At 42.3% G+C, this 24,491-nt stretch overlaps 1 protein-coding gene across 1 annotated transcript in view; it reads left to right on the top strand.

Moving 5' to 3' along the window:
• The window catches only part of shank2b (SH3 and multiple ankyrin repeat domains 2b), a 251,559-nt gene that overhangs the window by 204,249 nt on the left and 22,819 nt on the right, over positions 1-24,491 (top strand). Inside the window, 6 exon segments of the mRNA XM_056282438.1 lie at positions 10,685-10,710; positions 17,994-18,104; positions 20,634-20,748; positions 21,445-21,725; positions 21,939-22,147; positions 23,095-23,261. Coding sequence (XP_056138413.1) covers positions 10,685-10,710; positions 17,994-18,104; positions 20,634-20,748; positions 21,445-21,725; positions 21,939-22,147; positions 23,095-23,261 — 909 coding nt within the window.

The raw sequence follows: 24,491 nt of genomic DNA, 5'->3' as shown, positions 1-24,491 counted from the left end.
AGCAGAAACAAATCCTCATTCATATTCACAACTGTTTTATGTGTTGCAGGAGGGGTCACCTAACCCTGACCCCTTTGAAATCTAGCCATTTCCCCCACTGCATCTTAACGCATTTAATAGATGAAAATGTGCTTTTTTTATGTAAGGTGAAAGCCTTTAAAAGCCTTGATACTTTGGTTTTATTTTGAGCCAGTGCAGATGGGTTGTTTGTCTGACAGTTACAAATGGCAGTATTTTATCACATATTCCTGTACTATAAAGGACTGTTAGCCACGTTGATTTTGTCTTATTTTTATCCTCCATCCAAGCTGATTGAAATATTCCCTATCTCCACTGGTTTCAAAGCTTTTCCTATGTATCACCACCATTACTTTGGCTTGGTCTTTCCTCTACAGCAGGCCAACAAGAGCGGCGGCATGCTTTATGGGATACTTCATACACTAGATCCTACTTAACCTCACCCTCAAGATATGTAAACCAACCATTTCACTAACAGAATCCCCTATATATTGTGGCCACATTAAAACACTTTATTTGAATTTCTGTTGCAAGTTGGCCTAAATGTGCATACATTTGCATAAAATTGGTCCATAATTTCCCTTGACCTGAAGGACCTGTTTCCTTGAGGGTCTTGGATAAATCAGGGTTTGGTGTAAATCTCGCTGTTGATCGTGTATAGGCCATGATACATGGGCAACATCTTGAAGCAACCTGCATACGCAATTCTGGTAACCTTATTGACAAATATATTTCTATATCTCCAATTGCCCAAAATGTAATTTATATTGATTTTTATCTCAGTTGCAATTCACAATTTAAGCGTTATTTACAATCTACAATGCCTCATACAATTGCTTATGTATCATTGCGTTATCTGTCAAAGGGTTTTTTTTTTCTGCCTGGTGTTCTTGCTTGTGTCCAGTTGTTCATCTTAAGAAATTTTATAAAGTTTTGTTTTTTGACTTGTCTCTGCTCTCTCTGTGCCAAGCCACATTGCGGAGGAAGAAGACTGGTAAGTGCTGCTTTATGTTTTGAAAATTCTTATTGGTCATATTAGCTCAAGTCCTGGTATTTAATTGCAGTATTGTGGCCTCTGCTGAAATTCTCTCACCTCCACATTCTTTGTTTAAAATGTTGGGGGGGTTTTTTTGTTTGTTTTTTTTTTAACCGAAAGTTAACTGTAGTACCGGCCTTTTAATGAAATAACCTTACTAAACTTTGCATGTATTTTTTAATTGACCATGTTCTGTCACAAAGTTAAATATCTAATTCTGTACTAAAATGCTTACTATTATCAGGGTTAACCGTCATTTTCAGTGGTTTTAGCATTAATGTTGCAGGTTAGCATTCACTCAAAACTGAATTCATGCTGATGCCGTAATATGCTGCAGTGAGGCAATTTGTTTATAAAATAACACTGTTCATCATTTGCGTATGTTAAGGATATAATATAAGGATTTATTGAGCAATACTAAAAAATGAACATTCACAGAGAAGCCACATTAAGACAAGAAGTTGTTGCACTTATCCATGTCCTGACAGGTGGGACCATAGAGGACATCATGAATTTACTGGCCCATTCCATAGAGAATTGCACTCAGTAAAATACCTTAACAACCTGTTATAGGGTTGTGGGTGTGTGAGTATGTATATATATATATGTATATATGTGTATATATATATATATATGTATGTCAATGGGATTATCAATGTTATACTTAAAAGCTTCTTGAACTGGACTGCACAATATGGGCCTGGATTGTTACCAAGGCAAAGATGGTTACTACCAAGTCTTAGCTACTGATGTAGTATATTGGTTTTTCCGGTATCTAGATTATCTAGCAGTCTAGATTATTTTGAGTTCCAGTGTTTACATGAGGCTCATTAAATGTGTGCCTTGAGCATCTTACAGAGATATCTGTGGGCTAAAGGTCAAGATGTTCTACCAAAGGGACATATGTATAGGATTTTAATGAATGTTGTTTTAATTAGCTTGAGCCTGTTGAGTACAGGTGTAGGGATTTGGAACTAATTGCCCTTGAATTGTCCACAATTTCTGAGCAGCTAACTGCTTTTTAAAACACTTTTCAGAGAATCCACAACTGTCAGCCTACCCCAGACTTCCTCCTGTCTCCCTTGAACTCTTTCACTCCATCGCCTTTTTCTCTCTCCTTGTTTCCCCCACCAGATGAGTCTGTGTCTCCTTTGTCATCAGCCCGCTCTCTTAGTCCCACTTTCCATAACTTCTGTTTTTCTTCATCTTATTCTTTCATATTCTCTCCCTTAGTCCTCTACCCTTCCCTCCCCCACCATATCACAAGCATGCAAAATCATGTAAAAGTGTAGTTTTATTCCATGTATTATTCATCACTGGGTCTCCTTTAAATATGGCTATGAAAGCCCACAAAGAGCAAGGGAGAGAAATAAAACAATATAGATCTGATTTTAAATAATCTATTCTTTACTGTTGTTTAATTCAGTTTTGTGCTTTTATGTACTATTTTTCTCAATTCTACCTAGGTCTGTGGACTATCTCTCTCTCCCTCTCTCTCTCTTTCTCTCTCGTTCTCTTTGAATGCTTAGCAGCAACTTAGCTTAGACTGTAAAGCCTATCTAAGTATTCAGTGTCCTACAAAAGCAATATACGACCCAGTGACTTGTAAAATTGATGCATATGTACAATAAGTGACATTATTTAGTCAGCATCTATGCACTTGACAGCTATAGAGAAACCTGTCTCATAGGTAGGAGCACAGTTCTTGTCTTGTAGCTAGAAGGATAAAGCATCAGCTTCTTTATGGCAAGCCAACAGAGGAAGGGCTAAGAAGAACTTTCTCAGTGCTATGAAGTTTTCTGAGCTTTGAAAAGACAGAACTTTATTTGAATTTGTTAAAAATCAGTATAGAATCATTTGATTTTATTTACAGTTTATTAAGTGGTTCTTAATCTAGAGATTGAAAGATGAAATGAATGAGATGTGAAATGAGAACGAAAGACACAGCAGCGAAATCAGGGAAACCAGAATGGAAAAAATGTCATTGAATAAAAGCATGCATTTTAAAGTAGGTCTAAGGATGTGGTTAAAAATGACAGCACTGAAGACTTCCGGTAATAGTGGCTGAGGAGTAGGTGCGCTTCACTCTTCCTCCCAAACGCATTTCGAATTATTACATCTTAAACTGCGCTAGCTTGCTAAAAACATGAGCCAATCGAAGCCTGAAGGTAAACTAGTAAATAAGAAGTTAGAGAGGAACAAAAAAGACCCTGCCATCATGTCTAAAGCTGAAGCTGTCATCGACCAGACTACTTGCATGGCTAATGGCGCTGTGAGCATGGCTGCCATTGTCAGCCTGCCTGAAACCCACAAGGAAGCTCTCTCTGCAGAATTCAAGATGACCATCTCCCCACTGGAAAGCAAACTCGACATGATACAGCTAACGGTAACCGATCAGGGGCAGCGGATCACCTCTCTGGAGACAAGCGCTGTATCTACCGACGATCGCCTGAAGGCACTGGAAACTAAGTGCAACGAACTGATGACCAGTAACGCCAAATTAAAAGCTAAAACCGCAGATCTCGAATCCCGGAGCAGACGCAGCAAAATCCGCATCGTTGGGCTCCCAGAATCGGTCGAGGGTCCACAACCAACCGCTTTTTTCTCCGAATTCCTGCACCAGCTCCTGGAGACGGACATCTTGCCCAACCCCCCCGAACTTGACAGGGCCCACAGGTCGCTGACAGCGAAACCAGGACCGGGCGAAAGACCGAGGCCTGTCATTATTCGGTTCCACAACTTCCAAACGAAAGAGAAAGTGCTCCGCGAGGCCCGGAGAAGACGAGCAGAGCCCGGGTCAGAACAGAGCCCGGGTCAGAGCAGAGCTCCGCTATCAGAACAAGCCGATCACCTTCTACCAAGACCACAGCCCTGATGTGCAGGAACAGCGGGCTCCCTACCGTGAAGTGATGGAGCAACTCTACCAGCGTGGTCTCAAGCCCAGCCTCCAGTACCCAGCCAGGTTGATGATTACGACGGAGACAGGGTGCGGCTTTCGTCTGTGGATGCAGCTAAGAAATATCTTTTGAGCAGTCACTCGTAAATCAGCTCCATAAACCAGACACTCCACGTCGCTCCGATACGGTATGTAGCTAATGGTAACGCGGTAGCTAAACGGCTATTTGGCTGACTCGCCAGCTTTGACATGCTAACATAGCTAACGTTGGCTGGCGCGGGCAAGTCTTGGGCTAACGCTAGCGTTAGCATTGGCGTTGGCTGGCGTGCTGCTGGCTAGCCAGCGGAACACAGCCAGACGCTAACGTCACCACAGACTAGAGATCGGTTCTTACCCACGCTACTGTGCATACACTTTTGATGGAGCCTTCGTTGTTGTGTTTGGTAACAGCGTTTTTTTTCTCTCAAATCCAAATGTTTCATGTTTGTTTTTTTACATCATATTTGGGACTTGAGCTCACTTATATGCGGGTTTGGCCGCTTCCAGTTCCAATCAGAATCGCGACCACACTGGACTCTGAACAATGCGCAGCTGACACCGCTGGACTTATTATGTCGGTAACGTTACTTTCTCCTGCCTCTTGTTTATTTTACCAACGTTACAGGTTACTTAACGTTAACATGTTATTACTGACTGCGCTTAAAGCTTCCATGCTGGTTCATATGTTGCTTTTATTTTTCTTTCATTTCTGATCACTGTTGGGCTACGTTACTTGTAAGTACACAAATGGGTGCTTCCGTGCCTGATGTTAATGCTACACCCAGCACAGTTGACTGGCCATATTTAGTTTAATATTTGAGAAAGGTATGTTTGAGAAGGGATGGCAGAACCGACCATTACAGTCTTTTTTTCCACTTTCCCTCTCTTCATACACAATGTTCTATGTTTTACATTTCTCTATACAAAGGTTTAAGATGGGAATTGTTTTATTTCATTGGGGAGGGAGATTAACCTGGGAAGGATATGTTTAGCCAGGAAGGAATGTATCCAGGGAGATACGTAAGCTTGCAGTTTCCTGCGGGACTGGGGTCCCCCTGGGGTGAGTATGTGTGTGTGTGTGTGATGCGTGTTGGTCCCCCTTTTTTGCCCCCCCCCCCTCTCAGCTCAATTTCAGGTACAGGTACGACTTAGGGAACCATGTCAGTGAGTGGTAGAAACATCCGCTTCATCTCCTGGAATGTTAAAGGGATGAATACTGCCTTCAAAGCTAACAAAGTGACCAGTCACTTGCAGCATCTTAAAGGTGACCTTTGTTTTTTACAGAAGACACATATCAGCACCTCAGACATTTCTCGAATCAAAAGATCATGGATGGGACTCCTGTTCCACTCAGATTTCTCTGAGAGAGCTAGAGGTGCCGCAATTATTATAAACAAGAATGTGGCTTTTGAACCAGTCACCACCATAACCGACACCAATGGTCGTTATGCTATAGTGACAGGTAGATTACAGAATACTCCCGTGGTCCTGGCCTCACTGTATGCTCCAACCTAGAATGACGACAAATTCATGTCTAATTTTTTCTCCTCCTTACCTAATATCAATGATCACTATATTATCATTGGTGGGGACTTCCATCAGGTTCGGGATACAGTACTAGACAGGTCATCCTCCACACTCTCAACAACGTCAAAGTCCGCCAACATTTTAAAATATCATGCTGAGCAACTGGGCTTAATAGACCCTTGGAGAACTAAATTCCCCTCCAACAAGATTTACTCATTCTTCTCACATGTTCACCACACTTATTCACGGATAGATTTCTTTTTACTTGATAATAATCTAACTCACAATGTTCGCTCCTGTGACTATCACAGCATAGTTATCTCTGACCACGCCCCCACATCTGTAGAGGTTAATTTCCCTCATGGCAGACCACCTTCCAAACCATGGACATTTAATACACATTTATTAGCTGAGCCGGATTTTAAAAGCTTTCTTGCTACACAAATTCAGGTCTTCTTTGACATAAATGACACATCAGATGTTAGTAGTGGCACACTTTGGGAGTCCTTTAAGGCGTGCCTCCGCGGACATATAATTTCGTTTGTCTCCCATTTCAAGAAGCAAGAACGTTCAAAATTGATAGAAATTTCAGATGCAATATGAGAACTGGATAGACAATACTCACAGAACCCCTCTCCAGCTCTATATACAAAACGGCTTCAACTTCAATCGCAGTACGATTTACTATCAACCGGTCAAGTTGAGAGACTCCTCCTGCGTACCAGACAGCGCTTTTTCGAACAGGGAGATAAGCCAGGAAAACTTCTTGCATACCAAGCACGTGCGGAAAGTACATCCCGGCTGATACCTAAAATACAGTCACACACTGGCGAGGTCACAACAGACCCTATAAAAAATTAGTAACGTCTTCTCTGAATACTACTCTAAATTATACTCATCCGAGTCATCACTGTTTGACTGGGACAACTTGAATCCTGGATCTATTGACTCTTCCCCAGGTGGATGACTCTAGCGAGCTGGGCGCTCCCATAACAATTCTAGAAGTTAAGGATGCAATAAAGTCACTACAAAGCAGTAAGGCACCTGGGCCTGATGGCTACACCACTGAGTTCTATAAAACCTTTTCAAAAGTACTCGCCCCAATCTTAGTGAGGGTCTACAATGATGCCTTCTTAGTAGGCTGTTTGCCCTCTACTTTATCAGAGGCTTCAATTACACTGCTGCTCAAAAAGTCTAAGGACCCACTCCTCTGTGGCAGTTACACGCCGATCTCTCTTCTTAATGTGAACTTAAAAATACTGGCCAAGGTTCTGTCATGTCGTCTCCAAAAAGTCGTGCCAGCTCTGATTCACCCCGATCAGACGGGTTTCATCCACGGAAGACAATCCTTTTTTAACACTAGAAGGTTGTTTAATATACTCTTTTCCTCCGCCACCGACTCCCCTGAAATAGTGCTCTCCTTAGACGCGAAAAAGGCGTTTGACAGGGTGGAGTGGGGGTACTTGTTTTACATACTTGAAAAATTTGGTCTAGGTGCCAATTTTGTCTCTTGGATAAAAGTCCTGTACTCCTCCCCTGTAGCGTCAGTCTATATTAATGGCACTAGATCAAGCCAGTTCTCGCTCTACGGCGGCACCCGCCAAGGTTGTCCATTATCCCCATTATTGTTCGCCTTGGCCGTGGAACCACTAGCCATTTGGCTCCGTGGAGAGGACAGATTTAAGGGCATTACACGGTTTGGGGTGTCTCATAAACTGTCCTTATACGCTGACGATTTGCTGCTCTACGTTTCCGACCCACTGTCTTCCATTCCCGTAATCCTGAACATTCTGGAACAATTCAAAAAGCTTTCTGGATACAAACTTAACCTCCAGAAAAGTGAATATCTACCTATTAACCCTCCCGCGGAGAGACTCCCCCAGGCTCCATTTCCCTTTAGACGAGTCACCGAGGGATTCAAATACTTAGGAGTCTTCTTCACCAAATCTTTTACTGAGCTATTCGCAAAAAATGTCCAACCCCTGTTAGATCGTCTTAGGTCTGACCTGTCTAGGTGGTCCTCCCTCCCTCTATCACTTTCAGGACGCGCAAATCTGATTAAAATGACAGTTGCTCCTCGTTTTCTTTGTGTTCCTCCACATCCCGATTTTCATCAAGAAATCTTTTTTTTCTACACTCAATCAGATGATTAACTCATTTCTGTGGGGCAGTAAAAGGGCACGTATCAAAAGCTCAGCCCTTCAACTCCCCAAGTGTGAAGGTGGTCTGGCCTTGCCAAATATCCGCTACTATTACTGGGCGTGTAATATCGGTAAGATTCTCTTCTGGAAAACCACGGCGGCACAGGATAACCTGCCTCTCTGGGCACAGATGGAGCTGGCCTCTGCACGTCTCTCACTCTGGTCGGTGGTCTGCTTGCAGTTACCCCCCTCAGCTAGAAAAATATCACAGAACCCAGTAGTCACAAATACTTGAAGGATCTGGAACCAGTTTAGGAAGCAGTTTGGCCTGCACTCTCCAACGGGTCTAGCCCCAGTATATAGAAACCACCTCTTCTTACCATCTTGCTCTGATCCAGTGTTCCAAATTTGGTCAGAAAAAGGACTATTAACCATCTACAATCTGTACGCTAATGGTGTTTTCTCCTCCTTTGCACAGCTGTCAACAGAATTTAACCTTCCACACACCCACCTGTTCCGCTTCTTCCAAATCAGGCACTTTGTTAAAAAACAGTTCCCTGGTCGCCCACCAGAAACACAGTTAGACTCGTTTCTGTGTCCAGACGCTAGTCATAAGGGTCTCATCTCAATCCTATACAATAACATACTCAGACTAAACCCAACTCACCTAGAATCCTTGAGAGCCGCTTGGGACCAGGACCTTGGGACCACTATGACAGATGAGCAATGGTGGCAGGCACTAGACCTTGTACAAACTTCTTCTATATGTGCAAGACACAGTTTATTGCAGTGTAAGGTTTTACATAGAGTCCCATATACCAACGCTAGACTAGCTAGGATTTATCCAGACAGAACAGACTCATGTAACAGATGTAAACAGTCTCCAGCTGATTACATACATATGTTCTGGTCATGTCCGCGGCTTGCTGAATTCTGGACAAACATTTTTGATACATTAAGTACCGTCTCGGAGACAGTGATAGACCCTGTCCCTCTCACTGCCCTCCTTGGAATTGCCGAATCCCAACCTATGTTTCCTAAGGCCACAAACCAAGTTATTGCATTTACTACTCTACTTGCCCGAAGGCTCATAATTCTTAAATGGACCCACTCTTCCCCTCCCACTCACAATAGCTGGATTCAGCAGATACTACACTGCACCAAGCTTGAGAAAATTAGATACTCATTAAAGGGTTCTCTACAGACATTCCGTAAAACTTGGCAACCCCTCTTAGAACACATTGACACCTTAACTATCAATGAAGAAACTGACTGATCAGAGCTGACCCCCCCCCTCTTTTTTATTATTCATTATTCACTCTTTTCATGTTATCCTTATTTTATTCCTTTTAGTTTCCCATCTCTCTTCGTTTACCATGTTTTCTCTCAACTGTCTTTAGTTGGCCCCCTTTTTTTTTTCTCCTCCTTCCCCTCTCCCTTGAAATGAATGTGTGTGTATGAATGTGACCCCAGGGGAACTGGTGGGATAGTGGGCAGGGGGGGGGGACTGGAGTGGAGGGTGGGGAAGGGGGTTCATGGGATGGGTGGTGGGGAGGAGGGTTCATGGGATGGGTGGTGGGGAGGGGGGTTCATGGGATGGGTGGTGGGGTGGGGGGTTTCGAGAATTGGGTGGGCTTGCTTTGAGGGATGGGTTTTTGTATCACTAGCAGGACAATTATAACACTGTTGTCTTTATTGTTCCACTGCTAACACAATCATTCTTAATTCTACTGTATAAATGCATTTGCCTTCCTGTGTGAAAAGCAATAAAATTATTTTGAGAAAAAAAAAATGACAGCACTGATTTTGCCAGCCTGGTGTTCTGGGGAGGCGGCACGGTGGTGCAGTGGTTAGGGCGGTCGCCTCACAGCAAGGAGGTCCTGGGTTCGAGCCCCGGGGTAGTCCAACCTTGGGGGTCGGCCCGGGTCATCCTCTGTGTTGAGTTTGCATGTTCTCCGCATGGGTTTCTTCTGGGTGCTTCAGCTTCCCCCCACAGTCCAAAGACATGTTGATCAGGTGACTCGGCCGTACTAAATTGTCCCTAGGTGTGAATGTGTGTGTCAGCCCTGTGGTGGACTGACGGCCTGCACAGGGTGTATCCCCGCCTGCCGCCCAATGACTGCTGGGATAGGTTCCAGCATCCCACGACCCTGAGATCAGAATAAGTGGCTTGGATAATGGATGGATGGATGGATGGATGGTGTTCTGGGGAGGGTATTCCAGATTGTAGATAGGCTGATGCGCAATGCCAGGCCACCAAAAAGAGAAATTTCTCTGATGGTTTTGTGTATGTGCATTCAGTAGTAGTCGATTGACACAATAAAGTCCACTGCGTACTATATTGACGGAGAAATCGACATTGTCCTGCACACAGTCTTTCCCACAATGCTGACATAGTATACCATAATGCATTTTACATAAGCTTCTGTATTGTCCTCCATAAACTCCTCTGCACTAGTGTGGGACGTCATTTCCACCATTGGAAATGTACTAGCCAAGAGTGAGGTAGTGTTTTTCGAACAGTGTTTTTAGAGTAGTTTAGTGGTAGAAACCGTGCTAGGCTGTAGTTTTTCCGCCAACTTACGTCACTTGGTGACTACAAAAAAATTTCGGCTTCACTGTCACGCTAGAGATGAAGAAACGATCGGGAAATACTGAAGGTGTTTTTCGTGTGCCATCCCTGTTGCAGATAGACAGAGATAAGGTTGAAAACCAGGGAATTTTCCCTTTTGGTCTTAAGTTAGGAATGTCCATGCTAGATCCATCTATGGCTACACTTAATTGTTCTACATCCTTCAAATCAGTAGCTGCGGTTACATGGACAATATTTCTTCAACTCGATCGAAATCATTCTGATTAGAGATTCCAACTTAACTATCTACATGGAAGCTAAATAAAGTGATCCAATCAGATGTGCGTTTACATGCCCCAAAACATTTCATCAGTATATAACTTTTTTGACATGCGTAAAGTGGCTCGCTCCATCCACTGTAAAGGTCTAATCTGCCAGAAATATAGCAGAAGAAGAAGAAGAAGAAGAATTGGTTCCGCCTGTTAATACAATTTTCAAGATGGGCCCACATCATGTCCTGGGAACAGTATTTTCATTTCAGCTGTTCTTTTGAATTAAGCAGCAATCATGATTGGAAAACATGGGGAAAACTTCGGCTGAATAATGTTACATACAATTTCATGCAGGGCATTATACAATGACAATTTATGAAGAAAGTATGACAAGGTTTATTACCCATACAGCCATAGGGATCTCATAATACCATAGATATACCAGAGATATCGTGATACCATAATCATCTGACACAGTTGTGTATTTTGAAAAATGAAGGTGGACAATTCAGTTAGGATGACTGAAACAAGGCTGCGACCTCACGTTCACAAACAGCGGCAACAGAATGTGCAAGCTGGTTAAACAACTTTATTGGCTCTTAACGCTTGTTAAAGCCAGGCTGTGCAGGCTGACAGGGTGCAAAGCAAGCTTACGCTGACATGGTTTCATCTCAACATGTATACGAAATTAAAAATGAAGGTCAGTTTAAGTCACAAAACTATTAATGGAATCAATAAAAACCGATGTATGGCCGTGAATTGAGCCGGTCGGTCAGTTAAGTGGGGCAGCGTGTCGGTCACTTTTATAGTACAGGAACAGACTCGTTCACATCACTTAATGTTACCTGCACGTTGAGCAAACATGTGCAGAACGAATATATTGTAGTGAACTAGAAGAACCCCACTACAATGTAGTGGTTTGGTTATCCACCCGTCTAAATCTCCCTCCTCTTCATCCTGCCAGCTAACCGCCTTCCCCCTGCCCCTAAACCCCCCCCCCACTCCAACTCCCTCCCCCCAAATGCTCAGAATCATCTGAAATGCCGAGAAAAGTGGTTTACCTCCCCCCACTCCAACTCCCTCCCCCCAAATGCTCAGAATCATCTGAAATGCCGAGAAAAGTGGTTTTTAGCCATTTTTAGAAAATGTGTATTTTGCATAATTATGCATAATTATTATAATTATATTTTAATTTTCTGCTATTTTTCTGGTCCTCTCTGGAACAATACCTACCACCTCCCAAAAAAATTAGGATCATAAGGGCATTTTTGCAAAAATGCATAAATTTTGCATAATGCCAAAACATTTGTCCCAGAAATTTTTTTTTATATAGGTGAAAAAATCAAAGATGCTCAGAATCTCTGAAATGCCGAGAAAAGTGGTTTTTAGCCATTTTTAGAAAAATTCATATTTTGCATATTTATGCATAATTATGCATAATTTTAATTTTCTGGGATTTTTCCCTTACTCTCTGAGACAATACCTACCACCTCCAAAAAGAATTAGGATCATAAGTGCTTTAGTTTTTGGTCCCGCTATCTACACCAACACCACACACACACACACACACACACACACACACACACACACACACACACACACACACACACACACACATTACGAAAATATATGAGTAGATTCAGGGGGGAGTCTGCCGCAGCCCAGGTGACCCGGATTCGCTTCCCAGCTGCTCCTGAATTTGCGACATTGGTGTCAGAAGTGGGGTGGTGAGACCCTGAGGCCATCGGAAGCGCGTGCACCCAGAGGCGTGATGAAGTTGATGTGCTGAAGCGCGGGGATGCACTTCCTGAAGAAGGGGGGTAGTGTAATGGTCACAAATGACTAGACTTGCTAGCCCTTGGCTAACGGGTTGGACCATTTAGTTGACTGGTTTGCGTAGTCGCCTGGGGTATGGGCTATCCGGGTTTGATTCCCGGCTGCAGCGGATTCCCGGCTTCCCCCTGAATACGCTACATTGGTGTCAGAAGTGGGATGATGAGACCGTGAGGCCATCAGAAGCGCATGTGCCCAGAGGTGTGAGGGGGGCTGAGCGCTGAAGCGCGGGGACGCACTTCCCGAAGGGGGGGGGGTAGTGTAATGACCACAGATGACTAGACTCACTAGCCCTTGGCTGACGGGTCAGACCCTTTAGTTGACTGGTTAGCGTAGCCGCCCGTGATGCGGGCGTCCTGGGATCACTTCCCGACTGCGGCGGAATCCCAGCTGCCCCCTGAATTCGCTACATTGGTGTCAGACGTGGGATGATGAGACCGTGAGGCCATCAGAAGCGCATGCGCCCAGAGGTGTGAGGGAGCTGGTCCACGCTTCCTGAAGGAGGGGGGTAGTGTAATGACCATGGATGCCTAGACTCGCAAGCCCTTGGTTAATGGGTCAGACCCTTTAGTTGACTGGTTAGTGCAGTCGCCCGTGGTGTGGGCTATCCGGGTTCAATTCCCGGCTGCCCCCTGAATTCGCTACAATATTTATTCCAACCAGAGAGAAACAATTGGACTAAGCGTTTACATGGTTATTAGGCGGTAATATTTTCCCTTTGAATGGATATCAAACGTTTACACCACCCCTCTTAACCCTATTGAAAATTCCTCCCCATCGGGCTGGATCTGGCTGGTCTCTTCTGATTGAGGTAGTTACATGAGGCATTTTTACTCTGATTGGGCTATTATTCTGATTATTAGTGGAATATTAGGGTCCATGTGAATGCAGTCATTCATAAATTTTCTAAACAGCTAAAGATGGGGTGAGAAACTGACATAGAGAGGGGTGGGATCATAAACATGAAGTATTTGTAATGAGTATGCAAAGAGGCAAATGTGGATAAAGGCGAACACAGTCAAGCTATTTCCTCAAATCTGTTCATGGTGACGCTGAAAGGAACTTTCCTTCACTGGCCCCCTCTCTGAAAAACGCTTTATTTTTTAATTGAAGCATGCATACCGAGGTTATACGAGGTTAGAAGAGGTGCTGAGATACAGCTGTGAGCCAATTTATGCAGGGTTCAAAAGTGAACAGCAAAATAATAGGCTGTCTTAAAATAACACATAATCGTTGAAATTATGTCAGGCTCTGAATGATGTATTTTCTGTTCACATCGTTTCCAACCGTAAGTGAATTTTGTACAGGTTGGAGGCAGTGGAGGGGATTTTCATGTAGGCAGTAGCAAAGAGTGGCACAGTAATCTAGGCGAGGGGGAAGAAGAGCATGAATAATTTTCACTATGTGATGGTTCTAAAATGATGAAACAGGACTTCACAACCTTCCTGTCTGAACATCAAAGGTTAGGTCAGAACCAATGATGACTCCTACGCTTCCAGCAGCTGGCTTTATGATTGCTCACAGATGGAGTACTGAGATAATTTTGAATATTTATGATAGTATGGGGGGGGGGGGGGGGCAAATAATCAATTTTTCATTTGTTTTACTCCAGGGTATAAGGTACACGTTATTGCTCTCTGAATTAATAGATTTTATGGGTACGGTTGCATATTGTCAGCATATTAGTAGGAGGAGATATTATGTCTATGGATAATGTGACCAAGAGGGAGCCTGTAAATGGAGAAAATAACGTGTGGTAAAACTGAACCTCTGAGAGCCTCACAGCTGATATCTGCCGAGCGTAATGATGAATGTCCGATGGTGAAAGCGTTGCCGTCCCAGAGGTAATGGCCCTTTGGTGTACTGAGGGTGCCATTTAAACGGTTTAATAAAAACACATGTTCAGAGTAAACCTTGACTGGCAAATGAAAAATATTCTCTGAAATTAGCAGCTGTTCTTGGAGGCCTGTGACGTTTCAACTTGACGGCACAAGCTAATGGCCCCATTATGGCTTATAGCTAGAGGATTTAAATACTTAACCAGTGATCGCACACATAGTTAGCCAAGATTAAGTTGTCCATGTAGCATAAAAAATAGTAAAAGCCGATATGGCAGAAAGCAGTTGAGTCTTTAAATAATGTTAACCGTAGACCTAGATGGGGAACTATTGGCCAGAGAGGGTAAGGATATCATGAAATAAACAGTGATGTAGAGAATAACATGCTATAAATGCAATTATAAGACCTTTAGAGGTAGCCACTTGGCAGGAGACAATTAGAAAGAAAGTAGATATAACAAGAAGGAAAGTGAGATGTTAAAGTTCATAGTTCTCCATCTATGTCTGCAGTATTCACCTTAGATGGAGAACTATTAGCAGTTGTTTCAGTGTCCTGAATTACATGGCCCTGATCAACTTCTACAGCTTGTGTGTGTGTGTGTGTGTTGTGTGTCTGCGTGCGTACTATTATGAATTGAGGTAGATCGCTGTGGCAAGGTGTTTGTAGAATTTAGATTCTCAATAATGAGTGTATTTTTTTGTATTTTTCCATTTTTTTAAAGAGCCTATATTCTTTTGGAGTTTTTGCCCTTCCTTTAGTGTGTTATATGGCTGGGAGGTGCATGTAAGATGTCTGCAGAGTTACAAAGCCCGAAGTCCACGCCAAAGGGAGTTATTCTGTCCAACAGAAAACACTGCTTCTGAGTTGCCTGAAATGCCTCGTTTGTTGTCCAGCTTTTTCTACCATTACTCACCTACATCAATGTGTAGCACAATTTCATAATACCCGCCTGCTGGCTAGTTTGGCCCACTCGCAATCAATGCTAGGTAGACAGGAGGCAGGAAACCTCGAATAAAGCTTGGTAGAGAGGAAGGCGATGTTGTGCAAAGGACCCCTGGCTGCTCCGAGGGTCATAGTGTCAGAAGTAGAGGTCCAATTGCTTTGACCCTGGTACTGTTCGATTCAGCAGAAAATCTTGACGTTTGTGATGTATATGTGTATGTTTTTTTGTCTATACATGTGGGAACGAAGACACCGATAAAGTCATTGTAGACCAAGACATTTCTGTTTGGATCTGCTAGCAAATAGCCATTTAGTTCTGTGTTTGTTTCAAATTGTGGGACAATCCCACAATTTGAAACAAAAATACACATATTATACATTAAACTTGTTCAGCGTTTTCTGCTGACTCGAATGGTACTAGAGTCAAAGCAATCTGACCTCTATTTTGGATGCTACAACCCTCAGAGTAGCCAGGGGTACACGTCCTATCAGAGGGTCAGTTCCAACAGTGCTAGCGTCCAAAGTAGGCCTCGCTTTGTTTCACACTTGGTATTGCTAGGTTGAGCAGAAGACGCTGGAGTTTTTGGTGTATGATATATGTATATTTGGTTTGGTAAATAACAAAAAACGAGCTCAGGTTTTGGCCAGGAGCACACTTCTATCAAGGGATACTTACTTGGGCAGGGCACCGGGAAGAGTTTGGTTAGTGCACATCGCAATGCTGAGAAGACACTCTTTCCTACGATGTGAAAATATTTTAATTTTATTTTAATTTTTGTTATATAATTGTTGTTATGTTTTATTTTACATGTTCCCATATTTCTTGTTTATTGGAGGCTACCAATTGTCTTGGCAAGAGACTTACTTATCAGACAGTTTTAGTAATAATAATGATAATAACAAAAATAATAATACACCAAACAAAACACCCCACAGGAGAACAAGGCAGATAATCACAGGTTCTGTTGATTTTTTTAATGGACATTTTTTTTATGATATTCAAACCATCCATCAACAGGGAAATACAAGTCTCTTGTCTACGAGACCGGTCTCTTGAGAGAGCTCCAGCCAGGTCACAGTGACTGGTCGCCAGTTTGTGGAGCTTCTCAACTCCAAAAATGTTGAGGCAAATTTTCAATTCGAATATATTAAACTGGGAAATAGCATAATCTGTGCTCTTTAATGAGTCAGGTTTGTCAAGCAGTGTAGAACTAATGGGTTTGAATCCTGAAAGCCTTGACCAGCTGATACAAAAGCTGAGTGATGGTGCTCTGTTGTTGAATATTGTTAGTGGAGGAGCGTCAACTCAAACTGTTTGCCTTCCTCTCAAGCAGCATTCAGACATCCTCTACTTGATCTGTCATCGATGAAATTCAAATTAATTCCAACATTGCTTCGACCATGTACCGCTAAAACTTTGTTGAAATGACCTCTCGTGAATTTCTTTGTCAGAAAAAGTGAAAACTGTCTTCCATTAGATGGAGATGAAATATTGAGCCATTTTCCTAAACTGGTTGAAGATGGGTAGCTACAGAGTAAAATGTGTAGTATCATGATATCACTGCAACAAAGGGAGGTGTGTGTAAATCTAATTTCTGAGTTCACAGTTCCAGTCAACATAGTTGACAAATGCAGTGTCAAATAAACTCATGCCTTTTACAGATTTGTCTCGTTCAGCAGATCTCAACAGATATTTGTGGTAAATGTTTTGCTTTGCTGCTCCCCTCCTAGATGAACATTCATCTGATTTAGAGGGTCTGAGGAAGAGGATTGTTTTTCACGTCACTCTAAGTAATTCCCCCTGCATGGGTTCAAACTACATCCCAGATGGAGTAACAAATCATTTTCCTGCATGGAATTAAAAGTAACCCAGAAATGCTAGCATGATGTTATCACAGTGAATGGTGGTGAAGCTGGCAAATGACAAAAAAAAAAAAAGCACTGTGTGGTCGTCTTGGTTAAGGAGCTTGCACGGCTTTGACTTGGACCAGTGGCATTGTCTGAATAAAATGTCTGCTCGTTCAATCACAGCATTAAACTTTTCTCTTTTTTTTCTATCACGTTTCGGATTGGTTTATCAAACTTACGGGGCTGTGGTCCATGGCTTGTTGATTTATGATTGATAGATGAAAAGCATTGAATAAATGCAGCACCAACCCCCCAAACTTATACCTTACACCACTCCAGAAAGTGAATTGTTTTTATTTCATAAAATAGAAATTGTTTTTGAATTTGAAAATTATGTGCTCCATTGGAGTTTCAGATATATGATGTTCTTATGTGAAGAATTTCAATTTTTTATGAGTTAATATTCCCAAGTATTAGTTTATTTCAGTCATAATTTCAAAATGTTAAATTTCCAATATACAGCCTTCATTAATGAAAGCCAGGGAGAGGCAAAACCGAGGGAGGTGACAGTAGGTCCATAGTGAAGATAATGCTCCTTGTTGACTTTTTCCATTGCTTGGGAACCCCTTAAAAATACAATTGACCAATAGATTGACGGTTTTTATTTTCATTGAATTGTCTTCATTTATGTACCATCACACATCATCATCAGGTTATCATTTATTATAAAGTTTTTATCTGACCATACCGCAGATTAAAGTGCCAAAGAAAATAGTGTGTTTAGCATAGCCTTCTAGATGACCAACATTATGGAATGGAAGGAAACCTAAAATCAAGTTTAATCCCTTGTTAAATCGGTCTGTACAGTGCTTCATATATCTGGGTACTCTAAGAGCAGTTGTTGCTTTTGATGCTGGGTGAGTATTCACACTGTGTGTGTGTGTGTGTGTGTGTGTGTGTGTGTGTGTGTGTGTGTGTGTGTGTGTGCGTGTGTGTGCACATGTCATTGTGTGTGTTTGTAGATAAACAGGAAGAGAGTCCAGTGTGGGACAATAACAGTACAGCAAATATGGAGGCCAGGCGAACGCCTGCAAAGACACGCCCTACCAGTCGCTGCTTCCCCTTTAACCCTGAGATCAACGTAAGCAGGAAAACACAGTCACACATAGACATATGCACATATGCAAGCACACACACAATTTTAATACCTATCACAACCCAGTTTCAAATTTTTCAAATATATATATATATATATATATATATATATATACTATATAGCCAACTTGGCAGCTGATGAGTGCGTGACGCACGAAACAGGCTTGTACTGCTATGAATTAAAGTTTTTTTTCCTACATCTATCTTCGTATATATATATTATATTTGGGTGTGTAATATTGGTAAATAATGAATTGTGGGTTTTTTTTTTTGTTTATATTTTTCCAGTGATAGGTCTTATTTTGTTGAAGGGGAGATGGAGACCACTGCTGAATATCTGAATCAAATAAACCTTTTTCAATTCCCAAGTATAATAAGTGATAATATGAATTCATGCAAAAGGTGTGATATTAACTGCATCCTTTACTCGATGTGTATGTGGTTCTTCACAAGATTGTTCATCATAATGGTAGTTGGCATCGTTTTATAGGTCGGAAAGTAGATAGTGCTAAATTCTTTGCAAAGGAATTTAGAGCCTATTTTCATCTGGATTTAAAATGAGTCACGGGTAATGGGATAACTACACAATCAATCAATCAATCAATCAATCAATCAGATTTTATTTGTATAGCACTTTTCATACAAGCAAATGTAACACAAAGTGCTTCACACAATAAAACAATTAAATCAATAAAATCCCCCCCCCACAAAAAATAAATAAATAAAAGTACAGGCAAATTCTATAAAAGTACAAACAAGTTTAAAACTGAGTTAGTAAAATAAAAGTGCCATAAACACTGATTAGTTAAAAGTAACAACAAAGCAGAATATATAAAAATAGCAAAATTTATAAAACACTCACACACGCTGAATTTAGCTGTAGGCTGTTTTAAAAAGTAAGGTTTTTAAACCTGCTTTTAAATGTGTCCAGTGCCGGGGCCTCTCTCAGGTCCTCAGGCAGGGCTTTCGGTCACATTTACTCATTAAAATGTATGTTTAAATGCACATGCAACACTATGTAGAAAGGTTATAACCAAGTATTTTAAACTAGCTCAGGAGATGGTTTTAGAGACATTGTGGCTCCTTGTTCACTCTACTGTCAATGCAGCTGTTTCTCTAAGGCACATGCATAGCCAGGTTTACTCCTCCCAAAACATTGTTTTGGTGGAGTGGGATGTGGACCAGCTGGCCTTCATTCATTCATTCATCAGCCGCTTCTCCGGGGTTGGGTCGCGGTGGCAGCAAGCTAAGTAGGGCACTCCAGACATCTCTCTCCCCAGCAATGCCCTCCAGCTCCTTCTGGGGGATCCCAAGGCATTCCCAGACCAGATTGGACATGTAGTCCCTCCAGTAAGTTCTCAGTCTACCCCGGAGTCTCCTCCCAGTTGGACGTGCCCAGAAAACCGCCAAAGGAAGGCGCCAAGGAGGCATCCTAATCAGATGTCCGAACCACCTCAACTGGCTCCTTTCGATGTGAAGGAGCAGCGGCTCTACTCCGAGCTCCCTCCAGATGTCTGAGCTCCTCACCCTATCTCTAAGGCTGAGCCCAGACACCCTATAGAGGAAAGTCATTTCAGCTGCTGGTATCTGTGATCTCACCCTTTTGGTTACTACCCAAAGCTCATGACCATAGGTGAAGGTTGGAACAAAGATTGACCGGTAAATTGAGAGCTTTGCCTTCTGGCTGGGTTCCCTCTTCACCACAATGGTCTGGTACAACATCTGCATAATTGCTGATGCTGCACCAATCCACCTGTCAATCTCCTGCTCCATTCTACCCTCACTGATGAACAAGACTCCAATATACTTGAACTTCTTCACTTGAGGCAACAACTTGACACCCCGCGGACCCACCAGCCGTGGAGATAAACATTGGGGTAAGGTGCAATGCAGGCTGGGTGGCAGGCAAAGGCACTGACCAGGGCATGCCAACTTCTAGCATCATAGACTGGTCCTTGGGATGTGGAATGTCACCTCTCTGGCAGGGAAGGAGCCTGAGCTGGTGCGGGAGGTGGAGTGGTACCAACTAGATATAGTTGGGCTCACCTCCACACATAGCATGGGCTCTGGTATCAAACTCCTGGAGAGGGGTTGAACCATCCGGCCTGGACTTACCCTAATTAACTCAGGACAGATTAAATAGTGTTCACACCCCCAAAAAGACACATCAGAGAACAGGAAACGTTTGCATGTCCACTGTTTGGAAACCAAGGGAAAGAAGAATGAAGGTGATTGAGCCATTGATAAGTGCCTTAAAGTAGCACTGTGCAGAGCAAGGTTGTTGTTGTTCAGAAGTACATGTCCACATTGTAAAGGTCTATGACAAATAGTTGTTTTCCAAATTGACTTTATCCTCGAACACTTTTAAATAATGAAAGTTGCAATTATGAAGCATTTACCATCTACAACAGTGGTCTGACAGTTGTGCCCCTATGACATGAATTCGAGCGTAAAATTAAGTTCTGTCAGGTAACCCTGTCAGCATGCTTATTTCTCATCTGTTTGTATGTCGTAGTCCATATGTGATAGTGAGGAAGTGGCCATGCAGACCCAAGCAGTACCTCCAAGTCCCAGAGCAGCCTATCTGGGTGTACCCAGACAAGGCACCATCAGGAGACAGAAGTCCATAGGTGAGAGCAAGACCTCTTACAAATATAACTATAATAAGTCCTGTCATCTTTATATGATATAATTTATCTAGTGATGGAAAGGATAGATTTAAAACACTTGTAAAACTGGACCATAATCGCTACTGTGTTAAGCCTAAATGAAAACAATTCGTATTTTGTTCTTATTTATTCAGTTTTTTTTTTAACTAAGCAGTTAGTACAAGTTTAGAATTTGGCATGCTGTCTATGACAAAAGCTGTAATATTAGCAGGAATAGTAGCATGTTGTGGTGCGTATTTTCATCATTGGGAGTATTAACTGAAGAACAATGAAACCTTTATTTTTGTATCAGACAAATGTGGCTAAATTCATTATTTCAAAAATATTCAGAAATAGTCATTAAAAGTTACTATTTCTCGTCATATACAAATGTGAGCAAAAAACAAAGTTTGATGGTGAATCCCCACAACAATCTGTGTTTCTCACCTTTTTTGTTGTTTTTGTACTGTTTTGCTAGAAGTTGTAATGTTGAGAAGGAATTAAATCTTAAGTATTCAAAGCACTTAACGTCTCTCATCAATGTATTTTTCTCCTGCTCTTTCTCTTCATTATCTGTCCTGTCTCCTTCCCCTGTCCACTGTTATTCTACCATCATCACCTCCAAACTTTCTTTCTTCTGACTTTTCCTCCTGCCCTATTTCCGGTCCTGTCCTCCAGGTATCACAGAGGAGGAGAAGCAGTTCCTGACTCCTCCCATGCTGAAGTTCACCAGGAGCCTGTCCATGCCCGACACCTCTGATGAGATCCCCCCTCCTCCGGCAGTCTCCCCTCCGTCCCCTCCATCTCCTTCATCCCCCTCCCCCTCCCCTTATACGACCTCTCCTCAGCCACAGGGTAGGGGCTACGGCAATGTCATGCATCCCGGATTGGCACAAGACAACACCCCTGCGAAAGCAAGCCAGAACACTGCCGAGAGAGGTGGGTGATGGGAGGAGAGGGTTTCAAATATGTTTCAATGTCGTCGCATTTCATTTTTACAAGCATATTATTGTGCCTTGAAATATAATGAGGCTTAAACGATTTAGATTTTTTTTTCAGGAATGGATAGGTGATATCATTCATATTTATCTCTGAAATTCCGTGCAAGGTTGTTTTTTTTGTTTAGTTTTTTTTCCATTAAAAAGTTTGCTGTTATTCTAGGAGGAGATCAGGGATTATACTATCAAGACTCCCCTGGTGAAGAAAACTTTAACCCCGACAGCTACAGTAACCATGGCAACCATAGCACATCCGCTCCTCTGACGGCCCAGCAGAGCTTCCTGAATCGGCGTTCTGCCACCCAAATACCAGAGAATCCATACTCTGACCTCGGAAAACTGAGCTCCTCTCTGGCTCTGTTCACCCCCAATAAACCTACCAGGTACCGTTATTGCTCTGTTATGTTTTACCTTGTTCTAGCAAATAATGGAAATGAAATAAACCAAAGGTACACAGATTGGTGACATTGTACACAGACACTTCTTAGGCAAGCATATGTGAAAAATATTCTTCAACATCTGCTGCAAGAGAACCACTATTTAATTAGCGACTGTTGCATCATGGAGTCGCTGCCAGCGGAAAATGTGGAGGCTGGTTTCCATCTATCTGTGGCACTGACAACACAAGTTGAGAGTGTACTCTAGTCAGGTTTCCTTTGCTCTACTCTGGTAGTCACAGTTTGTTGTAGTCTACTCTATTCTTCTTTTGACATGGAGAAATGATTTGTTTTCTTTCCATTTAACTCTATTTTTCTATTTATATCGATGTATCTATTTTTTCCAAAGCTTATTTTAATAGTAATTTGATCATAGGTCTAGAAAGATGTACTTTCATTTGTGTCATATTGCATTTTCACCATAAACTCTGTACATACATAAGTCATGATGTATCTGGCTGTGAATCATATACTGTGTCTTTACATTGCATTTTAGTGTATATCTGTCTTGTTGAAGTATTGTGTGGTGTGGGTATTACAGTGTCTGGCTTTCTCTCTTTCTGTCTGTGCTTGTTTATTTGTTTTCTATTCATCCATCAATCTTCCCATTTTTGTTTGTCATGTTCCTTATCTTCCTTATGTTAATCCTTACCTTGCTCCTCCAATAATGCCAACTCTTCTTTGCGTTTTCTACCTTTTGATTATATTTGTTTCTCCTTTTGCTTTGTCCCTCCACGTTACCACTCTCACCGATTTTGTTACATGTTTCCACCCCCCCCTTGTTTTTTAATGCTCTCTCTCTTCATATCCTTTTCCCTCTTTGCCTTTGTGTGTGTTTTCCCCAACAAACAAACGTGCACGTTCATCCCTCCACACACCTGCCCATCTGCCAGGAGGAAGGGGATGCTAGTTAAACAGTCAAAGATTGAGGACAGTCCAGAGAAAATTTGCTCAATTCCCATCCCCACCATCATCATTAAAGAGCCTTCCACCTCCAGCAGCGGCAAGAGCAGCCAGGGCAGCAGCATGGAGGTCGAGACTGGAGTGCACGAACTACCAGGTACAGTTGGCAAAAAAAAAAAAAAACAATGTCTCTGTTTATCCACTCCACTAAGGATGGAGATGCTGTTTTCTCCATTATATTCAATATGCTCACCTGTTCTATGGTATTCCTAAATGTAAGACCTTAAATGATTGCCATCTATACAAATCTAAAATATGATCTTGGAAAATAAATATTGTTCTTGGACAATTATCCTAAGGTACTGGTACCAAAGTGTGAATACCTGCCATCTGGTGGTAAAATATCAGCTGCAGAGCTGTTGAGTTATGCTTGATAGTTTACAACTTTACAGCCAGGATTAAAAAAAACTGTATAACTTCAACACATTGGCTCTAGTGCATTATAGCAATGAGGTGATCATTTGGTGTGTGTGTGTGTGTGTGTGTATGTGTGTAAAAAGCTGAGATATATTAAGGAGACAGTATAGTCAGTATATTATGCTGACCTTTTGTTTTTTTGGCGTTAAACTACATAAACACTATGTTCCTCTGATAACATTTTAGTTGTATACAATTTAACATAATATATATAAAAATCTTCCTCTCACCCTTTTTCAGATGGTGTGTGTCTTCCTCAAGCTTGGGTTCTCTACCAGAGGCCTGGGAGTTTGAGGGTTCTGCACAGTTTCTTAGCTGTTCCTAGGGCCACACTCTTCTGGACAGAGACCTCGGATGTTCCTGGAATTTGCTGGAGCCACTCTCCCAGTTTGGGGGTCACAGCCCCTAGATTTGACCTTCCTCATCTGATCTAATTCTTCCTTCAGCTCATGGTATTTCTCTAGCTTCTCATGCTCTTTCTTCCTGATGTTGACCTCGCTCAGGATTGCTGCATCGATCACTACTGCTGTCCTCTGTTTCTTGTTGACCACCACAATGTCTGGTTGGTTAGCCAGCACTTGCTTGTCAGTCTGGAACTTGAAGTCCCACAGGATCTTAGCTCTGCCATTCTCAACCACCTATGGCGGTGTCTCCTATTTGGACTTGGGGACTTCTAGTCTGTATTCAGTACAGCTCTTCCTGTGCATTATCCCAGCCATGTGGTTATGCCTTTCAATGTACACTTTGCAAGCTAGCATTTTACACCCATCTACTTACTAAGTGCTGGACTGTCTCAGGGGTGTCTTGGCACAGCCTGCATCTTGGGTCTTGTCTGGTGTGGTAGACCCCTACCTCAGTCGATCTGGTCCTGAGTGCCTGTTCTTGTGCTGCTATGATCAAAGCCTCTGTG

Source organism: Lampris incognitus, chromosome 6 (genome assembly GCF_029633865.1).
Source record: "Lampris incognitus isolate fLamInc1 chromosome 6, fLamInc1.hap2, whole genome shotgun sequence".
NCBI lineage: Eukaryota > Metazoa > Chordata > Actinopteri > Lampriformes > Lampridae > Lampris > Lampris incognitus.
The sequence above is the reverse complement of the archived record's forward strand: the minus strand, read 5'-3'. Positions and strand labels throughout refer to the sequence as shown.